Source organism: Antedon bifida, chromosome 10 (genome assembly GCF_963402885.1).
Source record: "Antedon bifida chromosome 10, ecAntBifi1.1, whole genome shotgun sequence".
Classification (NCBI taxonomy): Eukaryota; Metazoa; Echinodermata; class Crinoidea; order Comatulida; family Antedonidae; genus Antedon; species Antedon bifida.
The window spans coordinates 8,925,902-8,948,455 of NC_136235.1; the positions used below are offsets into that span (position 1 = coordinate 8,925,902).

The 22,554-nt window shown below is 31.2% G+C and overlaps 1 protein-coding gene across 1 annotated transcript in view; it reads left to right on the forward strand.

The window, feature by feature from the left end:
• LOC144853796 (ubiquitin-like modifier-activating enzyme 6) overlaps window positions 1–22,554 on the forward strand; it is a 68,054-nt gene that overhangs the window by 2,140 nt on the left and 43,360 nt on the right. Inside the window, exons 4-6 of the mRNA XM_078711631.1 lie at window positions 50–78; window positions 7,010–7,104; window positions 19,440–19,632. Of these exons, the coding sequence (XP_078567757.1) occupies window positions 50–78; window positions 7,010–7,104; window positions 19,440–19,632 (317 nt within the window). The remainder of the gene's footprint in view (window positions 1–49; window positions 79–7,009; window positions 7,105–19,439; window positions 19,633–22,554) is intronic.

The window sequence follows — 22,554 nt, forward strand, 5'->3', positions numbered from 1 at the left end:
GTAATCTACAGTGTTAAGTAACAACATTCTATTTTTATTTTATTCACAGCCAAAAACATTGTTCTGGCTGGTGTAAAGGTAAGTTTGTTATCATACAGTTTGGTTTTTAAAAATGTAATTTATTATTATTTGCAGCAGTATGTATATGGATAAGGCTATTGGCACAGTCAACAATGCATGTGATTTAAATTTTTCTATTGGTACTGTGGACAGTGTGTGTAAATTAATATTACCTACAATATTGGCATGGTTGACCATGTGTCAAAATAGTTGTTTCCTATCAGCCAACTGTGCTTCTAATGCCTTGTTTGTTATCGGCAAGGTGCAAATAGAAAATTTTACATTAGATGCACTTTCAATCGTATCACTTCTATATTCAATCTCCCTATAATCTGAGTATATTTTGGTTGAGTAGGTCAGTACGTGAAACACTATAACTCTTTTCTACAAAATAAGTACTTCTGAAGACAATGTCACATCCATGTTCACCCTCCCTATAGCCCAAGTATATTTTCCTCTTGACCATCAATTGTCATTGTCAATTGTTTCCTGTTAACTTGTTCCTGTATTAATTCCATCAAGTTTGTTGTTCAAATTTGGACCTATAACTTAGATCCAAGTCCATGATTCAAACTCAAACCTCATGAATGTGATTGTGTTGAGCAGGGGTTGCTATAAATTTCTTCCACACATTATGATATTTGTTTTTAGACCTCTGATCGACATACCTTTTAACCTAGCACATAAGAAGCCTCTTCCTGATTAAAGATCTTGGTTCCGATTCTATTTTGGCATCCATCCTATGGCATCTATCCTTTGTTTGTATATATCGCACAATGCACTCACACCCTACATTTATGATATAATACCCAATCAGTAATGTATATCAACTTTTATTGCCAAAAAAAGAGAAAGAAATTATAACTTAAACAAAGATTTCTTAGGTGGTTTAACCTCCTTAACAAATTAAAGAAAAAAAAAGTAGGCAAGATTTAATTCGTCACTATGACGAATTATAGGTTATATGCATTGATTTATATAAAGATAATTGATTTTTAAAAGATATATTGATTGATTGATTTTGTCAGAATCTTTAATTATTTATAATATATGAAAGATAGGATCTTGCTAACTCAAATACAATAGCCGGTATCACAATCTGATCAAAGATCCCTTTAATGTCATAAACCACCCTATGCTATAGACACGAGCACCAACCACCGAGCCATACACAACCGACCAAAATTTTATTTATAAATTTGTATTTTATTTACTATGCAGTAACCACTTTAGTGCAGATAGATTACTTAACATACCGCAAAGAATGATAATTTTTTACTATGATGACATCTTAAAAAAGGATGCACTGTCAAAGTATATACTTTTAACTTTAGTTTTTGAACATTTTAAAGAAAAAGGTTAATGTTGAGTTTGTTATTTCATTCCAAGAAACTGTCATAGTTTGTTTGATTGTCGAAATTAAATTTTTAGAATTTAATAACCCCTTGTTATTGTCCGGAATTTTGATGAACTTTGATTGCAAATTAATGACGCACATTGCACGTTAAACTTTAATAATCGTGTGCTAAAAAATGGGTGATTTAATGCAAATTTGTGCAAAAATATACCTATTTTTAATCGGTTATAACTCCTCAGGAGTTTTTACAATTTTTATTATGGAAGCCGATGAGTTGTACATATAAATTCATGTAAAATGAGAAGGTGTCCCCCTCCCGAGCCTCAGAATATTTTTGAAAAAATAGATGCTTACACACTGTTTAATAGGCTAGAGCAACTGTTTCCATCACAACAACAAATATTACATAATGTAAATTAAAAAAAATCCTTCCTAAATACTATACGGATCTTTTTCGACGAACTAATAATAAACTTTGATCGAAAAACACTTCAAATGAAATGGTAATGCGGTACTCCGAAAATACCTCGATAGTGCATGTGTACTCTGTGTTTTGGTGGTCTGTTAACCTTAGATATGTACTCCACAGCCGGGTGAATAACTCAATGTAATTTAGTATACAATGATTGCAGTAATCGCCGTGTCTATAACACACTTTTTTCGGAAGTGTACATAAAAGACATTTCATGTTTATTTTTTGCCTATGAAATAATAAAAGAACACCATGTTTCTCATTTTTGTTATCGTTTATACTGCATACCATTATTAATAAAAAAAAAACCTTCATGATATTACACTCCACTCAGGGGTGTAAATATACCACGCTATTCGCTTGCACACACAGAGAGCGGGTAACTGAAATGGAAAATGGTGTATTTTAGAGAGTGATGATGTCAGCATTCACACGAGGCGCAAGCTAGATCTACAACGTGACGTTGGTAGTAGGAGTGCGTGTGTTTTGAAAATAACTCAGTTGTGGGTATTTTCCGAAGATTTTAAATTTTTCTTTTTAAACTCTTGAATTCATAAATAGTAGCTTAGCTCTTTCACTATGACTATGTAGGCATATTTACACAACTAATGCTAACCCTATAGCTCTAGGCCAACTCTTCCTAATTAAAAAAAGTCAGCGATGGTCGCGGGTATGTTGCATCTTTTTTTTTTTGAGAATTAAGGGGGTTGGCTAGCCACTCTATTCACCCCCCTAGATCCACCACTGGCCAGTTGAATTCAATAAGTCAGATTTTCATCTCTTTCGTAAAAATTCACCGCATTTAAAATAGCGCGCTTCTCGCTTTTTTGTTTCTAAAAATTCTTCAAATTTTCATTTCATGTAATTATTTAGATAATTACCGGTATCTTAAATTATCTATTTAAAATTGCTATCTTTATTTTTATTTATTTATTCAATTTTCTGCCATATACAATACAAAGAAGACAAAACAAATATAAAAGGAAAGGAAAGACCAAACAGGTGTGCTTGGTCAGCACAGAAAAAAAAAAAAATGACCAATAAATAAAAGCATCTACAAGAAAGCGACCAACTACACACATTTTCAATATCAAAATTATTTTTAAAATAAATATTGAGATAAAATAATAATTTGGTTTATCTTACATTTTGATGACGTCATCAAGTTAAAAATTGATAATTTTAAAAAAGTATTCCGTAAATACTGTTATGCTTTATGACACAAAATAGGTACAATTCAACACTGTAAGCATATTTAATTCATGTCATAGGATGGCATAATAATTGTTGGCGTTCTTATTTTAACGTATGTGCAAATTGCGTTTGCGCGGATAGCCTGAACTCGTCAAAGTGACGAGTTCAAATGTAGTTGGTTATCCGCACTTGTTATTGTCAGGATCTTTTTTTTTCCCCTATCCTATTCCTATTTCTTTCCCGGAATTTTGTTGCACGTGTATCTCTAATTCTTGTCAACATAATTGTATAACTTTGTCAGAAGATTGACCTTAAACTATACAGGAAACTTTGTTATATGATGACATCAGATTTTATGAAATGTTATGGTTGCTCATAAATTATTTTTCAATAAAATTTTATGAAAGTGTATTTCATAATATGGAGCAACTTTTGACATGATAAAAATGGCGTGCTACGAAAAAAATGTGAATACGCGTATTTGAAATTTCAAAATGCGCAAAATTAATTTCTAATCAATTTCGCGTACATTTCAGGTCATTTTGAGCATATCCAAATTTTCTAAACTTTTAGCGTTTTGCGCACATGCTTGTGCGCACAGCTCGTAAAAAGCGTAGAAAATGTTTTTTTTGCTACGTCATATTAAAAAAATTGAATAAGGTGACCTACTTAATTTCGTCTATACAGTATATTTCAATCTGTTATAGGTCCTCAGAATAAAAAGTGACCCGCATGATTAAAACTTATTATGTAAGCTGTTGAATTGTAAATATTAATTCTATAATGTTGTCTATCTCATAATAATTGTTGGCGTTCTTAGTTAACGTATTTATTGTAAGGGCGTGTGGCGCTGTGTGTTGGACGTTCGACTACTGATCGTTAGACCGAGGTTCGAATCCAACTCTCGCCGCATTGCTTGTATCCTTAGGCAAGATACTTTACTTACGTTTGCCTCTCTCCACCCAGGTGTATAAATGGGTACCCGGTTAGATCAAGACACAACTTTGCGCTGATTACTAGCTGCATATATGGGAGTATGTTTTCCATAGGTGTTTGATCAGGAAATGACTGGGGTAATAATGTTCAGCGCATTGAGAGCTTGCTTATATGCGCTATATAAGAATGAACTATTATTATTATTATTAACGTATGTGGTGCATGTTGCGTTTGCGCGGATAACCCGAACCCTGGCAGTCAACAAAATCAAAACAACAATGGTGGGTGGCCGATGATGCAGGCAAGCACTGATTGGTTGAATTTCGTCTCTGCATATAACGGTGTCTAATATATCATAACTTTATAAGATCATTAACATGCTTCCTGCAGGTTCATATAGAACATCACGATAATTTCTGAATGTGAACCTCGTCGTCATCGTCAAAGCAAACTCTGATCAGAGCGTGGCTTCTCTAACAGTATTCTGAAACCATCTCCTGTCTTCTGACATCCTACTTGCTTGCTCCATAGAGCATCTTGGTCTTCCTGTTCTTCTCTTCCCTGGAATATAAGCCTCCAACACTCTTCTCCATGTGAATGTGAACCTAGTTATTGAATAATCAAGTTATACTTATCTTAAGTTAATTTATTATTTTGCATAGTAACATAACAGGCAGAAAAAAAGAAATTACTGACCTTGAATTAATAGGCTATAATTGTTATTGTACCATACACATGCACTAGCTAGGTTCACATTCAGAAATTATCGTGAGTTTCTTTATCATGATTTTCTATATGAACCTGCAGGAAGAAGTGATCTTGTTTATGACATTAATTCCGGCTAACATGCTCTCGGAGAGCCTGTTAATTATCATGATCTTATGAAGTTATCATGATATATTAGACACCGTTATATGCAGAGATGAAATTCAACCAATCAGCACTTGGTTATTTACTGCGTCATTGGCCACCCACCGGAAGAAGTCACCATTGTTGTTGTTTTGATTTTTTTGACCGCCAGCTTCAACAAGTTGTTTTTGCTTTGATAGTTTAAATTGCTTAGGTTTAACCCACTATATCGTTTCGGACATCATACATCAAGTTAGTTAGACGATTAAAGAATGAAATACCAAAATCGAAATCGGGAGAATGAACCAAAATTTATGTGAAACAGCCAGGACTATTTCGAAAACTAGCCTAGACCGTCCAATCCACACTCGATCCACCACAAACGCATGCACGACCTTACGAAAAGGCTGACACTTCTGCTATTTGCATGCACGCCACAACTTGCCTTTATTTTGTGAACTATTGATTTGTAATAAAATATCGTTGTGATGCATGTGTAGATGATTTCATATTCTTCAATTTATAGACTTGACGGGGAACTGATTTTTTAAACAAAGCTAATTCCAGTAAAGTAAAATGTATTGTACGTAAACGGTGGGGGTAGGGCCTACTTACTAACTATTCTAGACCTATATATGCATATGAAATATTTCCGTCATGAATTTGAGTAAATACATTAAAATTAAAGTACTGTAATGTTTAATAATAAAATATTCGATGTAGTACAGTTGTGGTGTGATTTAATAGACCAATGTATCATGTGACGGGAAATATAAAAAATACGTATAGCATGGTCCACGTTCAATCCGTCGTGCAAATAGAGAGTGTACGGTGGAATGTTTATTTGTGTAAATAAATCACTTACCAACTCCATTTTCAAACAATTAGATTTTTATAGTTAAAATCATGTGTTTTGAAACCCAAAGTTCTGCAAAATTACGGAGTTAATAAATATCATAGATTTTGAACGTTCTTTATTACTGCCGAAATTGTAACAACCTCAAAAAGGTAAGCGTGAGTAAGGTAAAATTACAGATGGGCCAGGTTTGTTTTCAAATTAATTCACTCTCGCTACTTAGGCCTACTTTTTGCCACGAAATATTTGAGGCAAAGATGCCATGGCTCATCCGCAAGAGAACCATGGACAACGCCTATTAGTTAATATTTTTTGTTATTAGGCCTGTTGGCTTGCTACTACATAGAGGCCCACACTACAAAAACAAATCAACAATCCCTTCCCACGTGTGCTCAAAACATGTGTGTTTGACCTTTAACGCATCAGTGCACCTCATTAGCATACTTATATCACGATGTTAAATTCTATGTGAACGCTCTTCCTGCTATCGTGATATTCAATATCACGATACGAAAGCAAGATAAAATCTTATGTGAACGTGGCTACTAATGCAATAGATAGTCAAGAATTAACATTTTATTTAATATTTAATGCATTAGTTTGTAGTCAGCTAGTTAGTAATATTTTTCACAAACTGTCTTGTGTTCTCATACTATTTTTTTTTAGCAGACAACAAACTAACAACCTACTTACTGAACTCAAATTAACAGGTTATGACATTATTCTTGTGTCTCAATACGAAAAGTAAGAGTGTGCTAGTACGTGTAAAACTGCTTGTACAGCCACTCAGCTTGTCCAGGGTATTACCCTGGGTAACAACAAACAGTTTCACACTTCCAATCTATTTTTACTCTCATAAAAATTAAACATTCATGATATGATTACATATATATATACCATAATGACCAAAAATTGGATCAAAAAAAAATTATTACTCGAAAAAATTGTAATTTAAAGCAAGGGTTTTTGGTTAAATTTAACTGTTCATTTTTTCTTTTTGTAAATGAAATCATTATTTCATTTCCCACTTTTTTTTTTTCACTGATTAAGTCACTCTAGTTAGAAATTGAATGAATACATTCAATTTGTGTATGCAGGTATTGGAATTTCCAAAGTTCCTTATTTAGGCCTCAGAACATTAGAATATATCCATAGTGCATACATATAATATTCATTTAGAATATTGTGCTCAAGTACATAGTATAGGATTCATATGCTGAAGAATATGCATGATATTGAATAATGTATTCGACCTTTCGCTCTTTTTGTCTCTTCTTATTTATAGAGTCTGACTGCTCATGATACTAAATCAGCGAATTGGAAAGATTTGGCAACGCAATTCTTTCTTAAAGAAGCAGATGTGAAGAATTGCCGTAACAGGTTTGTATTTTCAAAATCTCTAAAATTCAAATAAAATACACTAAGGTAATAACAATTAAAAAAATAACTAAACACTATTATCATTGCATTTTATATTACCAAATTTGTGACCATATATGTTCATATTTGATTCAAATACACATTTTGATTGTGACTTTTAAAATGCTAAAATCATTAATATTAATTTTTACACTAACTTTATATGAGATTAGCACCAATGTCAAAGTAGTGTCATTATTATATAGTGCGTGGTTCTTTTAAACTTATTATAAACCAACTACCGAAGCTAGATGATCAAGAGGCTGACCTTCCAACCATCTCCTTCACATAAATTATGACATTTCTTTTCCAAGATACAGAAGATTTTTTTTTATAAGATATCAATGGCAATAAAATGAATAATATTTTAATGCTGTATCTTTGTATGTATACAGCATAAAACAGAGTTAGACATACAATAAATTACATGTAATAATCCTTCCTTTACACGGTACGGTACATTTTTTATTTACTTTCCAGGTTTAAAAGCAATAAACTTTTTTAGATTAATGTTTTTGTTTTTATGGTTTACAACTTAATATGTTGTTTTATAATATGTCTGAAATAAGTTAAAGGTGTTTGTTGTGTTTTTGTTATTGTTATTGTAAAGTCATCACACCACCATCAGATGATACATGCAATAAACTGTATTTATAGTAGTTACATAAAAGTATTTAAAGATTTCATTTGGTGATAACCTATTTTTAGAATATCCTGTATAAATAAACATAAATTAAATTCTGAATATAAACCTTAAAACAACAATGATGCATGTTTTCACAATTATAAAGTCTGTAATAGCAACATATTTTGTTTTTATTTCATTACACTAAAGACCAGTGTACTCATGGTTGCAATTGAGATGTACTATTAAACAAGAAATATTTCTTACAAAAAACGCTGCTCAACATTTTAAAATTAATCATTGTTCTTTCTTCAGATATGTTTATGATTAATTATTAAAAAGATGTCATTTAATCGCAAAAATACATACAAATCAAAGATAGTTCTTCAATTTTGAACTTTAATGTGCTGTGTGTGTGTGTGACCTCAGCCTGTAGGCATGCAACTGAATACCCTCTAGAGACAACGTGACTTCACAGCGATACAAGTGAGAAATTCTTCCCAGTCTGTTGATTCGCGTCAACCAATCAAAGGGCGAGAATCCAAAACGTTCAATTGTGAGCCCTCATAGACTCTCTTTTCCCAGACGTTTTGTGGGTCCAGCAGCTGGGATCTATAAATTATAGTCGAGTTTACAAAGTCGCAAAACTGTCGGCCTTAGATACTATAACTGCTGCTTGTTTTAGCTTCTGAATGAGTAGTCCTCATGGGATGTAGCTGGCTAGAGCAGCAGCGTGAAAAAATTAAATATGGTTTAACAGTATTTTGTGATATTAATACCTTAAGTAGTTCTTCTATATTCCCTTTCAACCATGACAGACATATTGATTTGCAATAATAATGTACAGTATACTGACACAACAATTTCATCCATTATATAGTATATAGTAGTATATAGTATTCATTATTAAACACTTTCTTTTGATATTGAGGTGTTATCTATAATAATAGAAATTCTGTATAATTCTAATTTAGATTAATTACTAAATGCAGTAACATTTTGTTTTAGTTTAATTAATTAATTCATTAATTTAGGCCAAAAAGCCATGTTATGTTTGGAAATTAAAATGATTATGCTAGAGTGGTTTAATCAGAATTTTACATACCAATTCACAAGTAATCCTAAAAAATGAAAAGTTCCATTGTATTTTGTACATCAGAGTTATACGAAATTGAGATTATTATTGATTAAACATTAAAGTTATGATTAAGGCATCGACAGTATCTTATAAGATTTGTTGTGATGCATTACGCTTTGGGTGTGTGGGTTGGGGGCAGCGTGTGGTGCGGTGTGTTTGGATTCTGATCGCAAGATTATGATTTTGATTCCAATGCTCGTCGCATTGCTATGTCCGTAGGCACCTGATACACCTTTATGTATGTTTACCTCTCTCCACCAAGGTGTACAAATGGGTACATGGGAAGCTCAAATCAACAACTGCGCTGATTACTAGCTGCAACATTAAGTATGTTTCCATGAAGTATGTTTCCATACATGTTTGATTAAAAATTACTGGGATAATTATGTAAAGTACTTAAAAGCTTTGAGCATTTAAGCACTATATAAGAATGTATTAACATTCAAGGCATATCAGCACCCTTGTTTCAAATCACGACTGGAATCATTATGTTCATGATGCATATAAAGTCCCAACCAAAAGAAGATTTTTATGTGATCTTTTTATATTTTTTGTATGGATTTCATATTTCCTAATATTTTTACACTATAACGAAGATGAAAAAAAAATATTTTTATGGATTTCAGATTTCCAATTTATATTCTTTTCTCGATAATAAAATCATAGTAATAAGAAAAGGATATCTACTGTACATATTATCAGACATGATAATGAAATGTTTAACAGGCAGATAGGAGAATGATGATAGGCGCACTTTAGTGTAACAATCTTATTCTGGATGAATATGGCAAATATTGAAAAATCTTTTCAATACAGGCTGACTAAACTAAGTGGTATGAAAGCTTGGCAATTTCTTTCAAATCTCAGGGTACGTGTACAATTCCTAGAACTTGTATTACTTTTTAAAAAAAAAAACTGTGTCATTTACCTAAATAACACCTCACATAAGAAAACATGAATTTATATCTCTTCCCTATTCTGTTAAAAAATGTATTTATTACTTTTACAGAGCTTTCGATTTATACAAACTGTGTCGATTGCTCACTGTTGAAATGTGTTTTTTCTTAATGTTGCTATGGTACTAAATATATCCCAATAATTTGAATTTAAATGCCTTGATGGTAAAATTCAATTACAAGTTTAAAACAAATTGTATATTACAGCCATTAAAAGGGACACGGTCAGTTTCTCCTAAATATTGGTTGGCTGTACAGTAGTGTTAAAACATTTATTTTGCCTTTGTTCCTTTCACAGCAGTGTCCCCAGGGGTGTCCCAGAGGAGAGGTTCTACTGTATTTTAATTTTCATGGATTTAAATGCTTCTTGCCAGACCAATCATACATTTGTAATCTATCCTTCTAGGGAATATTAAATGCATTATTGAAAGATTAAACTAAATAACCACCTTGTGAATTGTTAGGAAATGGAGGTAATTTTTTTTTCTTATTTATAATTCGGTGTGCATACGATGAGGATATTCATTATCATACGCGCTTTCTACATTCTCCTGCCCTTGAGATATTGAAGATTTCTCTGTGTATTTGTAAAGATTTCTTTTTAATGATTACTTGCTCAATGTGTTCATAATGTATATTATGATGAACAAATTGAGCTCAAATGTACACAGGCTATCTTTTATTTGATCAATTTATTATTTTAGTCCAAATTTATCTAGGAATACATGTATAAAATGATGTGTGATGTATGTAGTGAGTAACAATTTATAATTTGAAAATAAAGATACAATAATTAGTCTATTTCGTGCCTAGCTTACCTTGGTCAAACCGACATTGGTCTAATTCTTTTTGAGAAGAGAGCTACTCTACAGATTTTATTAATTTTTCTCATCAGATAATGTACATTCCATGAACCCTGCCCTATCATTTGGGCTAAACGTGCGTTTACAATTGCTAAAGTTAATTTAACTTAAATCATATGAGGCATGGCATCACAAAATTGACGTAGTGTCGGAATTAATAATATTTTAGATTTTTATATATTCGAATCTATATTTAACTAGTTATCCGCATCAGGCAAAAATCCTATATTTTATATTCGGGATGTCACAACATCCAAAAGGTAACAATTTTGCATGAATTCATATCTACAGCTTATCTACTTGCGTTAATATAAGTTGGAAAAATTTCGGATCATGGTTGATCCCAAGGAGCTATAATAGATTAAAAATTGGTATGATTTTGACAATATTTGGTAAATTTTTAATCAAATTGAGCACAAATTGTCTAATTCAACTTGTTCGTATGATGTCATTTCAAGTGGAAATTGTCTACTTTTTTTTCAATAACTAGAAAAGGCTGGAAAAATATAATTGTAGTGAAAAAAATTTTTTGTATACTATACGAGCGCACGGTACACATAAAAAAGTTTGTACTCAAGGATATATACGATTTACGATCCTTGCAGCGGTAGTCATGTGATGCAGTTTCAAGCAATCACGTTTACATATTTACACAAGCTATGTAATATAAGATTATATTCTATGTTATTTTTATAAAAAAAAGGAAATAATGATTCAATTTAAAAAATATTCACAAAATTTTATAACGTTCATTCGAAAAACTACGATGGAAGCCATGCTGTTTCATCATAAACAAAACCGTCAGCCAATCAGAGAGCATATTTTATCTTTATAGCCAATCATAGTCAAGGATTCACAAACTCTTTTGGTATAAATTTTAGCAACCTAACACCTTAATAAAACCAATTTTCATTAGCTAGATTAACAAAAATCAACAAAGGTGAGAGATACAGATATTGTGTTCTGTGCAAATCATAAATCATAAGATATCCATAATAGATTCTATGTTTTTTCTGCTTACCGTTACCGCTTTGCCTTTATAGGTTTCACTTTAGAGGAACATCCGACTGATATAAAAAAGAGCATAAAAAGAGTTCGTAAACGCTATTGAATATATGGCAAGAGATAGTACTAGTCAATAATCACATATTTAGTATTTAGCAATTCTTTTCCTAACAAAATTAATTATTAATTCTTTTCCTAAAATAAAAAGTTAAACTTATTAATAGTTTTAGTAGCAACCATTTTCTTCATTTTATAATTCCTCATGTTTTATATATATAAAAAATAATTAGTATCATGTGCATTGCATGTATTAGAGTCATTGACAACTGTTGAACATTAACATAATACATTCTATATGTTGGAAAACATGCGTACATCCTTTGTTTTAATTCTGACAAATGCTATTGATTATATTTTGTATGTATTTCGACAAATCTGATTCCAAATTCCTGTTGTGTTTTTCTCTATTCATTAGTATCATGTTTCTTTACAAATGTTAATGTGTCCTGCCCTTCTTATAAATAATGCTTATTCTTACGAATAATTGCCATTGTTTCAAAATACAATATTTATGATGTAAACATTTTTTAAAAGTTTTTTCAATTTTTAGTGGACGTTTAACTTTTAAGCTCTTAAATTGGCCAGTATGGATTTTAACATACATTTTAACATGACAGGGCATATTGTACAAAAATATACAAATATTTTAATATTTATTGAATGTTAATGGATAATTTTCTTTTTTTAATTTTTGAGTTGAAAGGTTGGTCTATTTAACAAGACAGAGCCAAGTTTAAACTCATGAAATCCATTCTATTCTATCCATTCCAACTCGATGATGTTTTTAATGTACATATTTGGGCTAAATTAACATTCGATTTTTTTGGTAAAGTTTACAACTTATGTCACAAGCTCTTGAAAATGGCCCAATGCTTAAAGACACTTTCCCTGCAATTTTTTAGATTTTCTAATATACAGTATATTACTTTAAACACATTAAACCAGGTTATTTCTTGTCTTAGTTCTACATTCTATGGTTAATTAAAAATCAATGCCCAACTTTAAGAACACTGTATGCCATGGTGTATAGGCCTAGCCTGACATTGTCTGGCTGAATTGTTTTTCTTTTTTTGGCAGAATTTGTTAATACAAATTGGGGAAGACCTGGTATTGTTATTGAAAATGTATGGTTTTTCCATTTATTATGATCGATCGAAAGTGGGGGCATCATAGAAAAATTGAATTATTAAAATCAACTTATTTAACACATTTTTACTGTCGAAGATGGAAAAAATTCCCGAAATAGTATTTATTTTTATATAAAATGCAGTTTGGGATTAAAACTAGACTGAAAAAATGTATGGAAAGGGCAAGACAAGCATATAACAAGTATAATAATATTAAGTAATTTGACCAATCATGAAGCGACTCACTCACTTGCGTTGTGCCTATGCTGTTATGTTGCATCCAGGTGGGAACCAGTGCTCAAGCTTTAGGAAAAGCTAATAATTCAATCGGCTATGTAAATAAAATTTTCTAAACCATGAATGAATGCTGCCACCCTTTGAATATTTCGACGTTTAAATTACTCAGCGGAATAATTATATATATTTCAAAATGGGTGTTACACAAGTACATAATAAATAGATAAAATATTAATGTAAAAATGTAATAACATTGTTTGCGGCTTCACAATCTCCCTTGAATTTAACTTGTGCTCAAATGTTTAAGAATATCTTGCAACACAGTTATTGAATTTGATTATCAATCAAGTGTGCTCCCTCACTTCCCTTAGGAGTTAGTGGCGCTTATACAGCTCAATATCAATCAATTTCATCTAAAATTGTTAAATCTACTCATCACCCATTCATACTCTCTGGGCCCGTTTCTGCTGTGAATAAATAACCGAATAATAATCATGTGGATAAATTGACCTCAATTTCGTGGCACAAGAAACATGACAATTTTCAAATAACCGGTTTAACCTACATGAATAAATGTTTAAATCAGTAGCCACCATCACTACATATGATGACAAACTACATTTATACATGTTTCATGCAAATCAGTCGAGGATATTGTGGGTGGAACTATTTCAATTTGAAATTTTCAAGATATTTCTAAAAAACAATAAAAAATTAACAAGCTTTGAGTTACAAAAAGGTCGAGTGAGTAATGTGGGTACTGTTAAACTTGTCACAAAATGAGTCCACATTTGTGTTTTGTATATAACATTATGGTTGAGGGATGGTGAAGAGGAGCATGGGTGCAAAGAGGAACCATTTTAAAATATATTATATATATCTGGAACAAAATATTTGTTTAATAATAATACATTTATATAGCGCCTTTTCAATAAAACTGTTCAAAGCGCTTTACAATACATAGCATAGTAAAAATCAGAATATTAACATATATTTAAATAATTTGTATACATTGCCTAGCATAAGAGTTAAAACAATTTACATGATTTATAAATAATAAATAAATAATATACCACTAAACACTGTAAAACATTTGCGATTTAATACTTTGTCAAACTGTCACTGTCATAGTCGATTGAAATAATACAGTACATGCAACGATATATCACCATGACGTTTATATTCTTTTTAATTATTAATTAATTCAATTAACGTTGAGAAGCAATTGTCAGTAGTTTATTGTATATAAATTATGTGTTTAAACAGTACCCACACTCATAGAAATGGCAACAAAATATGGTTTTATTGTCAAGTATAACTTTTCCATTCTAATATAGACTAATGAATAAAGGGGAACAAAAACCCGGAAGTTGCAAAGTGATTACATCAACCCGACGGTTGAAAATTTACCGATGAAAATAAGACATTTTCTAAAACCCTTTATAATATCTTCCTAAGAGAGAAATATGAAACAATATCGAAATAGTAACAAATCTACGTTTCGCGGTACATCTGAGATAGATAAGGTAGGTATCCATCGCGGAGATCTTTGCATCAGTTTTTCCATTGTGCTCGCCTATGTCAAAATTAAGCATAATTTATATAGAAGCCATAACATTTTCCAGATTAACCTATGTTATCATTTTTTTTAAAGAGCTAAACTTGGCTTGTAGTGTTGAAGAAATATGTAACACATTGGTTGAATTACAATCGTAAGTTGACAGGAAATGGTAATTTTCAAAGCATCGGTTGATGACTTAGAAACTGTAAAAAAACCTAGCTGGGGATATAGACATTCTATTCAGTGAAGGGTGGCAAATCCCTTCCATCCTAACTGAATAAATTTCATGTTTTAAGTGAGAGTAAAAATAATCTCAGATACTATTTAAAATCTATTCTGATTGCCAGCTTTTAGACCTTTTAGATTTGTACACTACTAGTGAAAGCAAAAGTAATACTTCTACTCTCTAGTTATGAGTAAATTTAACATTGTTAATATGTAGACCCTGGATACCCCATGAAATCTTTTAGATTTCCTACTAAAAACGGGCTTATAGATATTTTTATTTAAACAAATTTACCTTTTAAACCATGTACCATCATGATTTTATTTTAAAATTTTTATATGATGATAACCATCTGTGTCACGTTTGTTTTTTTTTTCTTTAAATTAACACCTCCTTATACATTTTCTATTCCACAAAGTATTATTATAGTATTATGATTTTCTGGCCGGGATTCAACTGATGATAACTGCAGTTCGAACCCTGGTTAGAGATGAGGGCGTATTACCTTACTTCCATGTTCTTCCTTTTTTGTAACGCTTTTTTTTTGCACATAATACAAATTAATCTGTCATGTTTACATAGCCTCCGATTATTTTTTTCTAGGCTGTACATTGATATTATTTGTCCGATATATATCTTGTCTTAAAGAACTAAACCTTGATGTCAGTCAAAAGGGTGGATTTAAAAATGAAAAATATTTTTTTATTTTGGTTTTCTTTATCATGACTAAATCACCTTATTATAAAGATTGACATGATCATCGTACCATAAAATATTGAAGAGGAAGTTGTTTTTTTATGAAATAACGGAAGATGGTTTTATTTGGCATCTTGCCAAGATTGTCAATCCATGCAGACTACTTTGACAACAGTTGCCAAGTATTACCGGTTAAAGTTATCAAGTTCTAGCTCGCAAATTATTGAAGCAGATCCAGGGGTATGTTTAAACCAGAAGATTCTGCAATTGGTTTTGGCATGGTCACTAGTTTATTTACTATGTATGATGGTTCTTGAATATTTCTTATTTCCTATTGTGCTCCCCATATAATTGCCAATATATCCTTTGGCCAAAGCACATATGTAATTGGCTTCCAATAAAGTTAGGTATTATTTATCTTTTAATTAATAGTCACTATGATACGAAGAATCATCTCAAGTCATAAATTTAAGTGTATGGGTATTTGAAAACATTGGAAATATACTTGTTACTCTTTTGAAAGAACTGAAAATACAAATATGTTTTCTGTAAGAACTTTATTAAATAGGAGCACATTTAATATTATACAAATAATGAATGTACCATTTTGTACCTTTCCAAGAATATAAACATTCATTATTTGTTTTTTTATAACAAACCTGAATGTGTTCTTGCAATTTGTTTGGTCAATTACGCATCACATGGCATTTGGAATTAGCCCTACCTAACGAAAAGTAATATCTAATGGTGATAATTAACGCACTCTAATGCTCGTTCAGATTTCACATAACATTTTGAGAATTTTTTCCACACAACATTGTTGACTGTTCGGAAATCAACTTGTTGTACGAGCCATCTATAACTGTTCTACTCTGCGTCTAAAGTTGGAGCACTGCCTATGAATGGAGAGAATATTTCATTCGTTGAAAAATTGACTGCTCTATTTTCAACTCTACTTGCACCTCTTTAAAAATGACCCACATTTTTAAAACATATTATGGAAGATGTTGAATTGCAGATATGAATTCATATAAAAATGTTGTCTACCGGATGTCATGACGTCATCATATGGCCAATTGAATTAAAAAATTCATATTTAAAATAGAGCGCAACTCACTTTTTGTGCCCAAAATGATTAAAATTTTCATTAATGTAATTATTTAGATAATTATCTTCTAAACTTCCTATCTTTATGTTACATTAAAAGATGGTTCTCGTTCAAATCTAGTTGCTTATTTTATTTTGTATCTCCATTGAGATCCAGCCACTGATACACATAGCATTGTCTTTATTTTCACTAATTTGCCTTTGGATTTATATATATTTATATATTTATGTGTGCATAATTTGTGTAATCTCTATTCATTCCCAGATATGTACAATTTTTAAATATTATGTTAAAATTGTGTTTGAGTATGTCTTATATCTGCAATGGCTTTCATTTCAAATTACATACATCACCATCTCAATGAGATCTTTGAATATATAGTTATATTTTCTATTGGCAAATATAACATTAATGCCGCAGGGGATGGTGAAACCTATTTGAATTCACATTATGTTCAGATATTAAACACAAGAATTTTGCGCTGTGCTGGTTAAAAATATTGATGTTTATATAAAATTTCCTGAAATTATGGAAATACCCAACATTTTGGGCCACAACAAGGGAAAGGAATAACATTAAATTATATAACATGAATAATATATTATATGTATAATAAATAATGTTAACTCATCTACATTATAGATGACATAATGCCTGCTTGCAATGTGCTAGATAAAATACTCAAATTGATTGAAATTTATGGATTATTCTGTTGCAGCACAAGACCAATATGGCGCATTTCAGAGAATAACAACTTCAGTGCTGCATGTACTAGTTTTCATATACAGGTCATTCATATTTAAAGATCATTTTTGGGACCTTAACTACAATACAAATATTATGAAATAGGAAATTATTTGTTTCTACATGTAAGTCTGGCTTACACCGATCAGTCTGCATGAGAATGTCTGATCTGGATAGCATGATCAGGATCGGTTATCCAGATCAGGAATGCCAAAGGTTATTGATTCGACATCTGTTTATTTAAAGATATTGTCCCCTTACAAAATATTTAACAAAAAGATTTTTTTTCAATAATTTTTCAATTCAATAATTTTAATTTCAGATATATAGTTATTCACTTTGACCAAAAACTGGATCTAAACAAAAATATATACCTGCAAAAATGTAATCTAAAGCAAAAAATACTTAAATTGTCTGTCAGACAACGGTTTTTGGTTTCTTTTGTCTTTTTATCAGTGAAATAATTTTTTTTTTTTTACAGAAAAATGGCCTATTTAAAGTATGATTTTATTAATCTTCATTTTTCATGTTTTTGGGGGACTAATATATCTTCATATTCAATCAACTCCATTTTTTGGTATAAAATAAAAATTAGAGGTGAAATAATGTCAGTAATTTTGGGTTACCATTAGGAATATCGTGTATCATTTGACATCGATTGTTAATAACAATTATTAATTGTAAACCTTTTTTGTGTAATTGGTTCAAATGGTCAACTGACAGGTTGTCCTCATTTTTCATCCTCCTTTTGGCTATTTGTTGCATTTGATGAAACAATTTACACAAAATATTGTGCATATATAAAAGACAAAATAAACGGTCACATTTAATGTAATGGACACTAAAGTTTCTGTGTAAATATTTTTTGTTTGTTTCAATTACAGTTTTTTCAATTATAGTTTTATACAAAATGTCTGCAAACATAAATCATCATTAATTAACAATAGCCCAGAAGCAACTGGAAATGCCTGTTTTATGCATGATATAGTGCAAAATTATTAGATCAAGCAAATACACCATATTATTCAGCAAACAAAAAGGAAACAAACATTTAGTCAAACAAAGTAATAAATTGTTATTATATTAAAATATTATTTTCAAATAATTAGTGTTGTGTATGACTGTGAAATTTTTTTTTCTTGTGGTTAAAATTCAACTTGCAATAGACTCCAATGACTGTTAGTCAACAACAAACTGGTTTTGACTGGTTGGATGTTCCAATAAAGATTTACAAATTATTGTGATGTATTATATTAAATAATTTTTAAACATAAAAAACTTAAAAAGTTTTGCCATAATATATTGCACGTCCCTCTATATTTTTTCGATAAACTTGAAGAAATATGCAATTCATTAAAACTATTTTTTAGCACAACATACGCCCTCTATATGTGTTAGTATCGTATTGAAGTTTTGATTTCAACTTGTAAAACGATAAAAATAATTCAATTTTTTAAAATATTTTTATTTATTATACATATCTTCATCAAATCCAGAGAGAAACCCATATTCCATAGGAATTTCTTATAGAAAAATAGTTTTTATCATTGAATTGACAAAAAACAGGAACTCGAAAATAGCTGTAATGATGTCACATGACGTCAATATGATGCAAATTAGCCTTTATTTTACTCCCAACCGTAGACCAAACTTTTGCCCACCACACACCACAAAAATAATTACAAATTATCTCATTTAGTATTATTTTGCAATTTATTATCGCACATAAATATTGCGCACATACAAGTTGGATTAATGTTGCGCAGTGAAAGAGTTCAAATACTAGCGGTACTGATTTCAATTATTAACAACATCATAGATTTATTCAGCAGAAGAGTTGCCATTATTTGAGAGATGTAATAAAATACTGTATAACATTTTTTTTAAATAATTTTTTTTAGTCGATGGTTCTTCACTAAACCCAAATTACAATGGTTTTTTTTTCAACAGGGCAGAAGCTAGTGTAGCATCTCTCTCTGAACTTAATCCGAATGTTGATGTAAAGGTATCAACCGAAAATGTCAGTGCGACCTCTAATTTGGCGTTCTTAAGCAATTACCAATGTGTCATCCTAACTGAGACATCTTTGGCAACTCAAATTCAAGTCAATGAGTTCTGTCGAAAGCAGAACCCGCCAATACAGGTAGATTATAAACACCGTTTGGGTAACTTGTTTTAGTTTCAAATTCACGTCAATGAGTTTGTCAAAAGCAGAATCCACCTATACAGGTAGAGTATAGACACCATTTAGGTAACATGTTTTAGTCTCAAATTGATGATAATTATATGCAATGTAGCTTTGAAGCTCTTTGTCCTCTTAGATAACACGGTTTTGACACCTTATTTTGAAAGAATAGTATTATTCTCTCAATAGAAATGGGTCCTTTAAAAAAATGTAAGCTATATTAAATACGGATTTTGTCTATTTCTGCAAACAAATGCTGGGATAAGGAAACACAAGGTTGTCAGCCATGGATCTTGGTCCTGAAGAACATGCCGCATGTGGTGTTTAGTAAGACCCATCTTAACAAAGGAAAACATTTTCAATTTACAGTATAGGCAAGCATTGATTTCAAGATAAAAATAATTTTGCAAGTAGTTTCTTATATGTAAAGTTCAAGGTTAAGGATACAATCTTAAGCAACTCATCCTAAATTATTGTAATCCAGATTGTACACTTGAATGCACAAGAAAAATAGCAAATACAGTACTACAACCAAATATAGAATCAAGATGTACAGTACAAACACATGTGTGAAATCAAGAGAATATCCAGCATGCAAACCAGCCAATCATTCACATTCCACCAGATTTAACCAGAAAAATTCACATGTCTAATCGATCATGAGTGATTTGCCGTGCACGAGCCGATTGGGTTTTCAGAAAGATGGGGTCGAAAAGGGTCCTCAAACTGTAGACAGCATATTATGATATATTACGCAAAATGTTCATCCGCACAAACTAACTGGCTCGATGGCCAGGGAAAGAAAACAGGGCAATTACTGCACCGGCACAAAGCATGTGTACATACTGGGTCTACAAGCTCTTTTACAAGGATTTTCAATATTAACTGCAGTCATTTTTTTTGGTTTATAATGCTGTTTAGTTTCTCTTGTCTCTTTATTTATTGACATACGTCCATTTAATTATTTGACCCAAAAGAAAGCTAGTATCTGATTGGCTATCACGTACAAACAAAATGTCACCTGCAGTTGCTTTCGTGAGCCGACCCTATCGATAGCCGAACGAGAGCGGCTTGTCGTGGGTCACTCTCGATAGATTCCGGACTTTAGTGGCTGTTCACCACTTGCGAACCTATCGAGAGCGACCCAAGACATGAGAATGCGGTATTCATTTATAATTTTTACATCAATTAATAACAATTTTTTACAAGGGTCATTTGAGTTGCCATGAACTGTGGTGGTAATATTCTAAATGTAACACACTGGAGTAATGGGGTATAAACACAGACCGATTTAATTTGGAATACTTCACCTCATTTTTAGTAGTGCAATTGATCATTATTACTGTATGATAATATCAAAATGTCCAGATCCAATCAACTATCACTATCCTGCCCAATTAGTTTCTTAAACATTAATATGTAAAGATGTGAAACAGAAATAACATTATTAATTAATGAATGTGCAACATATAATGATAAATTGTAACTTGTTTAAATAAAAACTGAATAACTAATAAAAAAAAAGATGAGAAGCATAACATATTTTTAGATAAAAATGCAATATTGCATCCATAGTTCAATTAATTAGTTAGTTAATTAACTTAATCTTCCCATGAAGATATAATAACGCTAACCAGCATCTTGTACTCATCAGTAAAATAAGAAATTTAAATGTTTATCTACAACTAAAACCTCATTTCACAAGTGTGAGCTTCGTTCCTCCGTAATTACCTTGGGATCTGACCTTGTAATCGTGGTACACAGGCTTAGGCCTAGCCGAGGTCCTTAATTTTCTGAACGAAGTCTAGCTTCCTAGTGATAAGATCCAGACCATAACCTGTATTACTAAAAGCTTTATTTAAAATAACCAATACAAATCAATAATTCACAGTTTGAAAATATAACTGACTGAAAATCTTTATCGGCCATGGTTTTGGGTATACTTTTACATTATTATGACGTCATACGTCCACTGGTACTCATGCCACTGAACAAGCGCTCAAATTTGCCAGTCGACGTGCCTAGCGCATAAGCATATCATAAAAATGACGTAATAGGGTAGCAGTTGACATAGTCGAGATGAAAATCTAAAAGTCCCTAATGTCATTTAGTCAACCAATCTTTATTCACTTGCCCAATTCTAATTCAATCATAAACAGAGATTCAACAATACCTCAAATGATCCAAGCCAATTAAAGTATTTAAATCGATTTATGAGATGTTTCCTATCATGTGTTTGTGCAAATTACTATAATAATTTATGAACTTCCCGGATCTCGATTCCCCATTGCACAAGTAATATGCGTGAAATTTTGCGATACTTGTAACTTTTTTTCTATTACAATGAGTTTCATGGAAAGTATTGCACGCTATAAAGAACTTTTAACCAAGTACAACAACAAAATATGATAATATATTTTATTTTATTCATTTTATTTGCATAAAAAATGCAGTTGGCATAGCAGTCAAGTGTGGTGATGAAGTCAAAATATATTACATACCATACACAACATAAAGTGTCAGCTAGGGAAAAGAAGTTATATATAGCATTTTATTTAGATTTTAAGTAATAGTATGATAGAAATATCTAAAATATACACAAGTTTAAACTTCAATTTATTTGTTACAGCAGAGACTAAAGCTCTGTCTACACTATTAAACGTTATGTGACAACAAATGTGATGCTCATATATGGACATGATGACTACCATTGGGCACATCACACTTGTGTAGACAAAGCTTTAGAGACTTTTATGTAGTTATTTTGGGATTAGTCAGGCTATAGACTGCTTGTGTAATAAATAGTACCTTCCCTATTTTTTTACATGTCTCCTTTACCTTGATTATTAAGAAAAAAAATATAATATGATCAAGTATGAA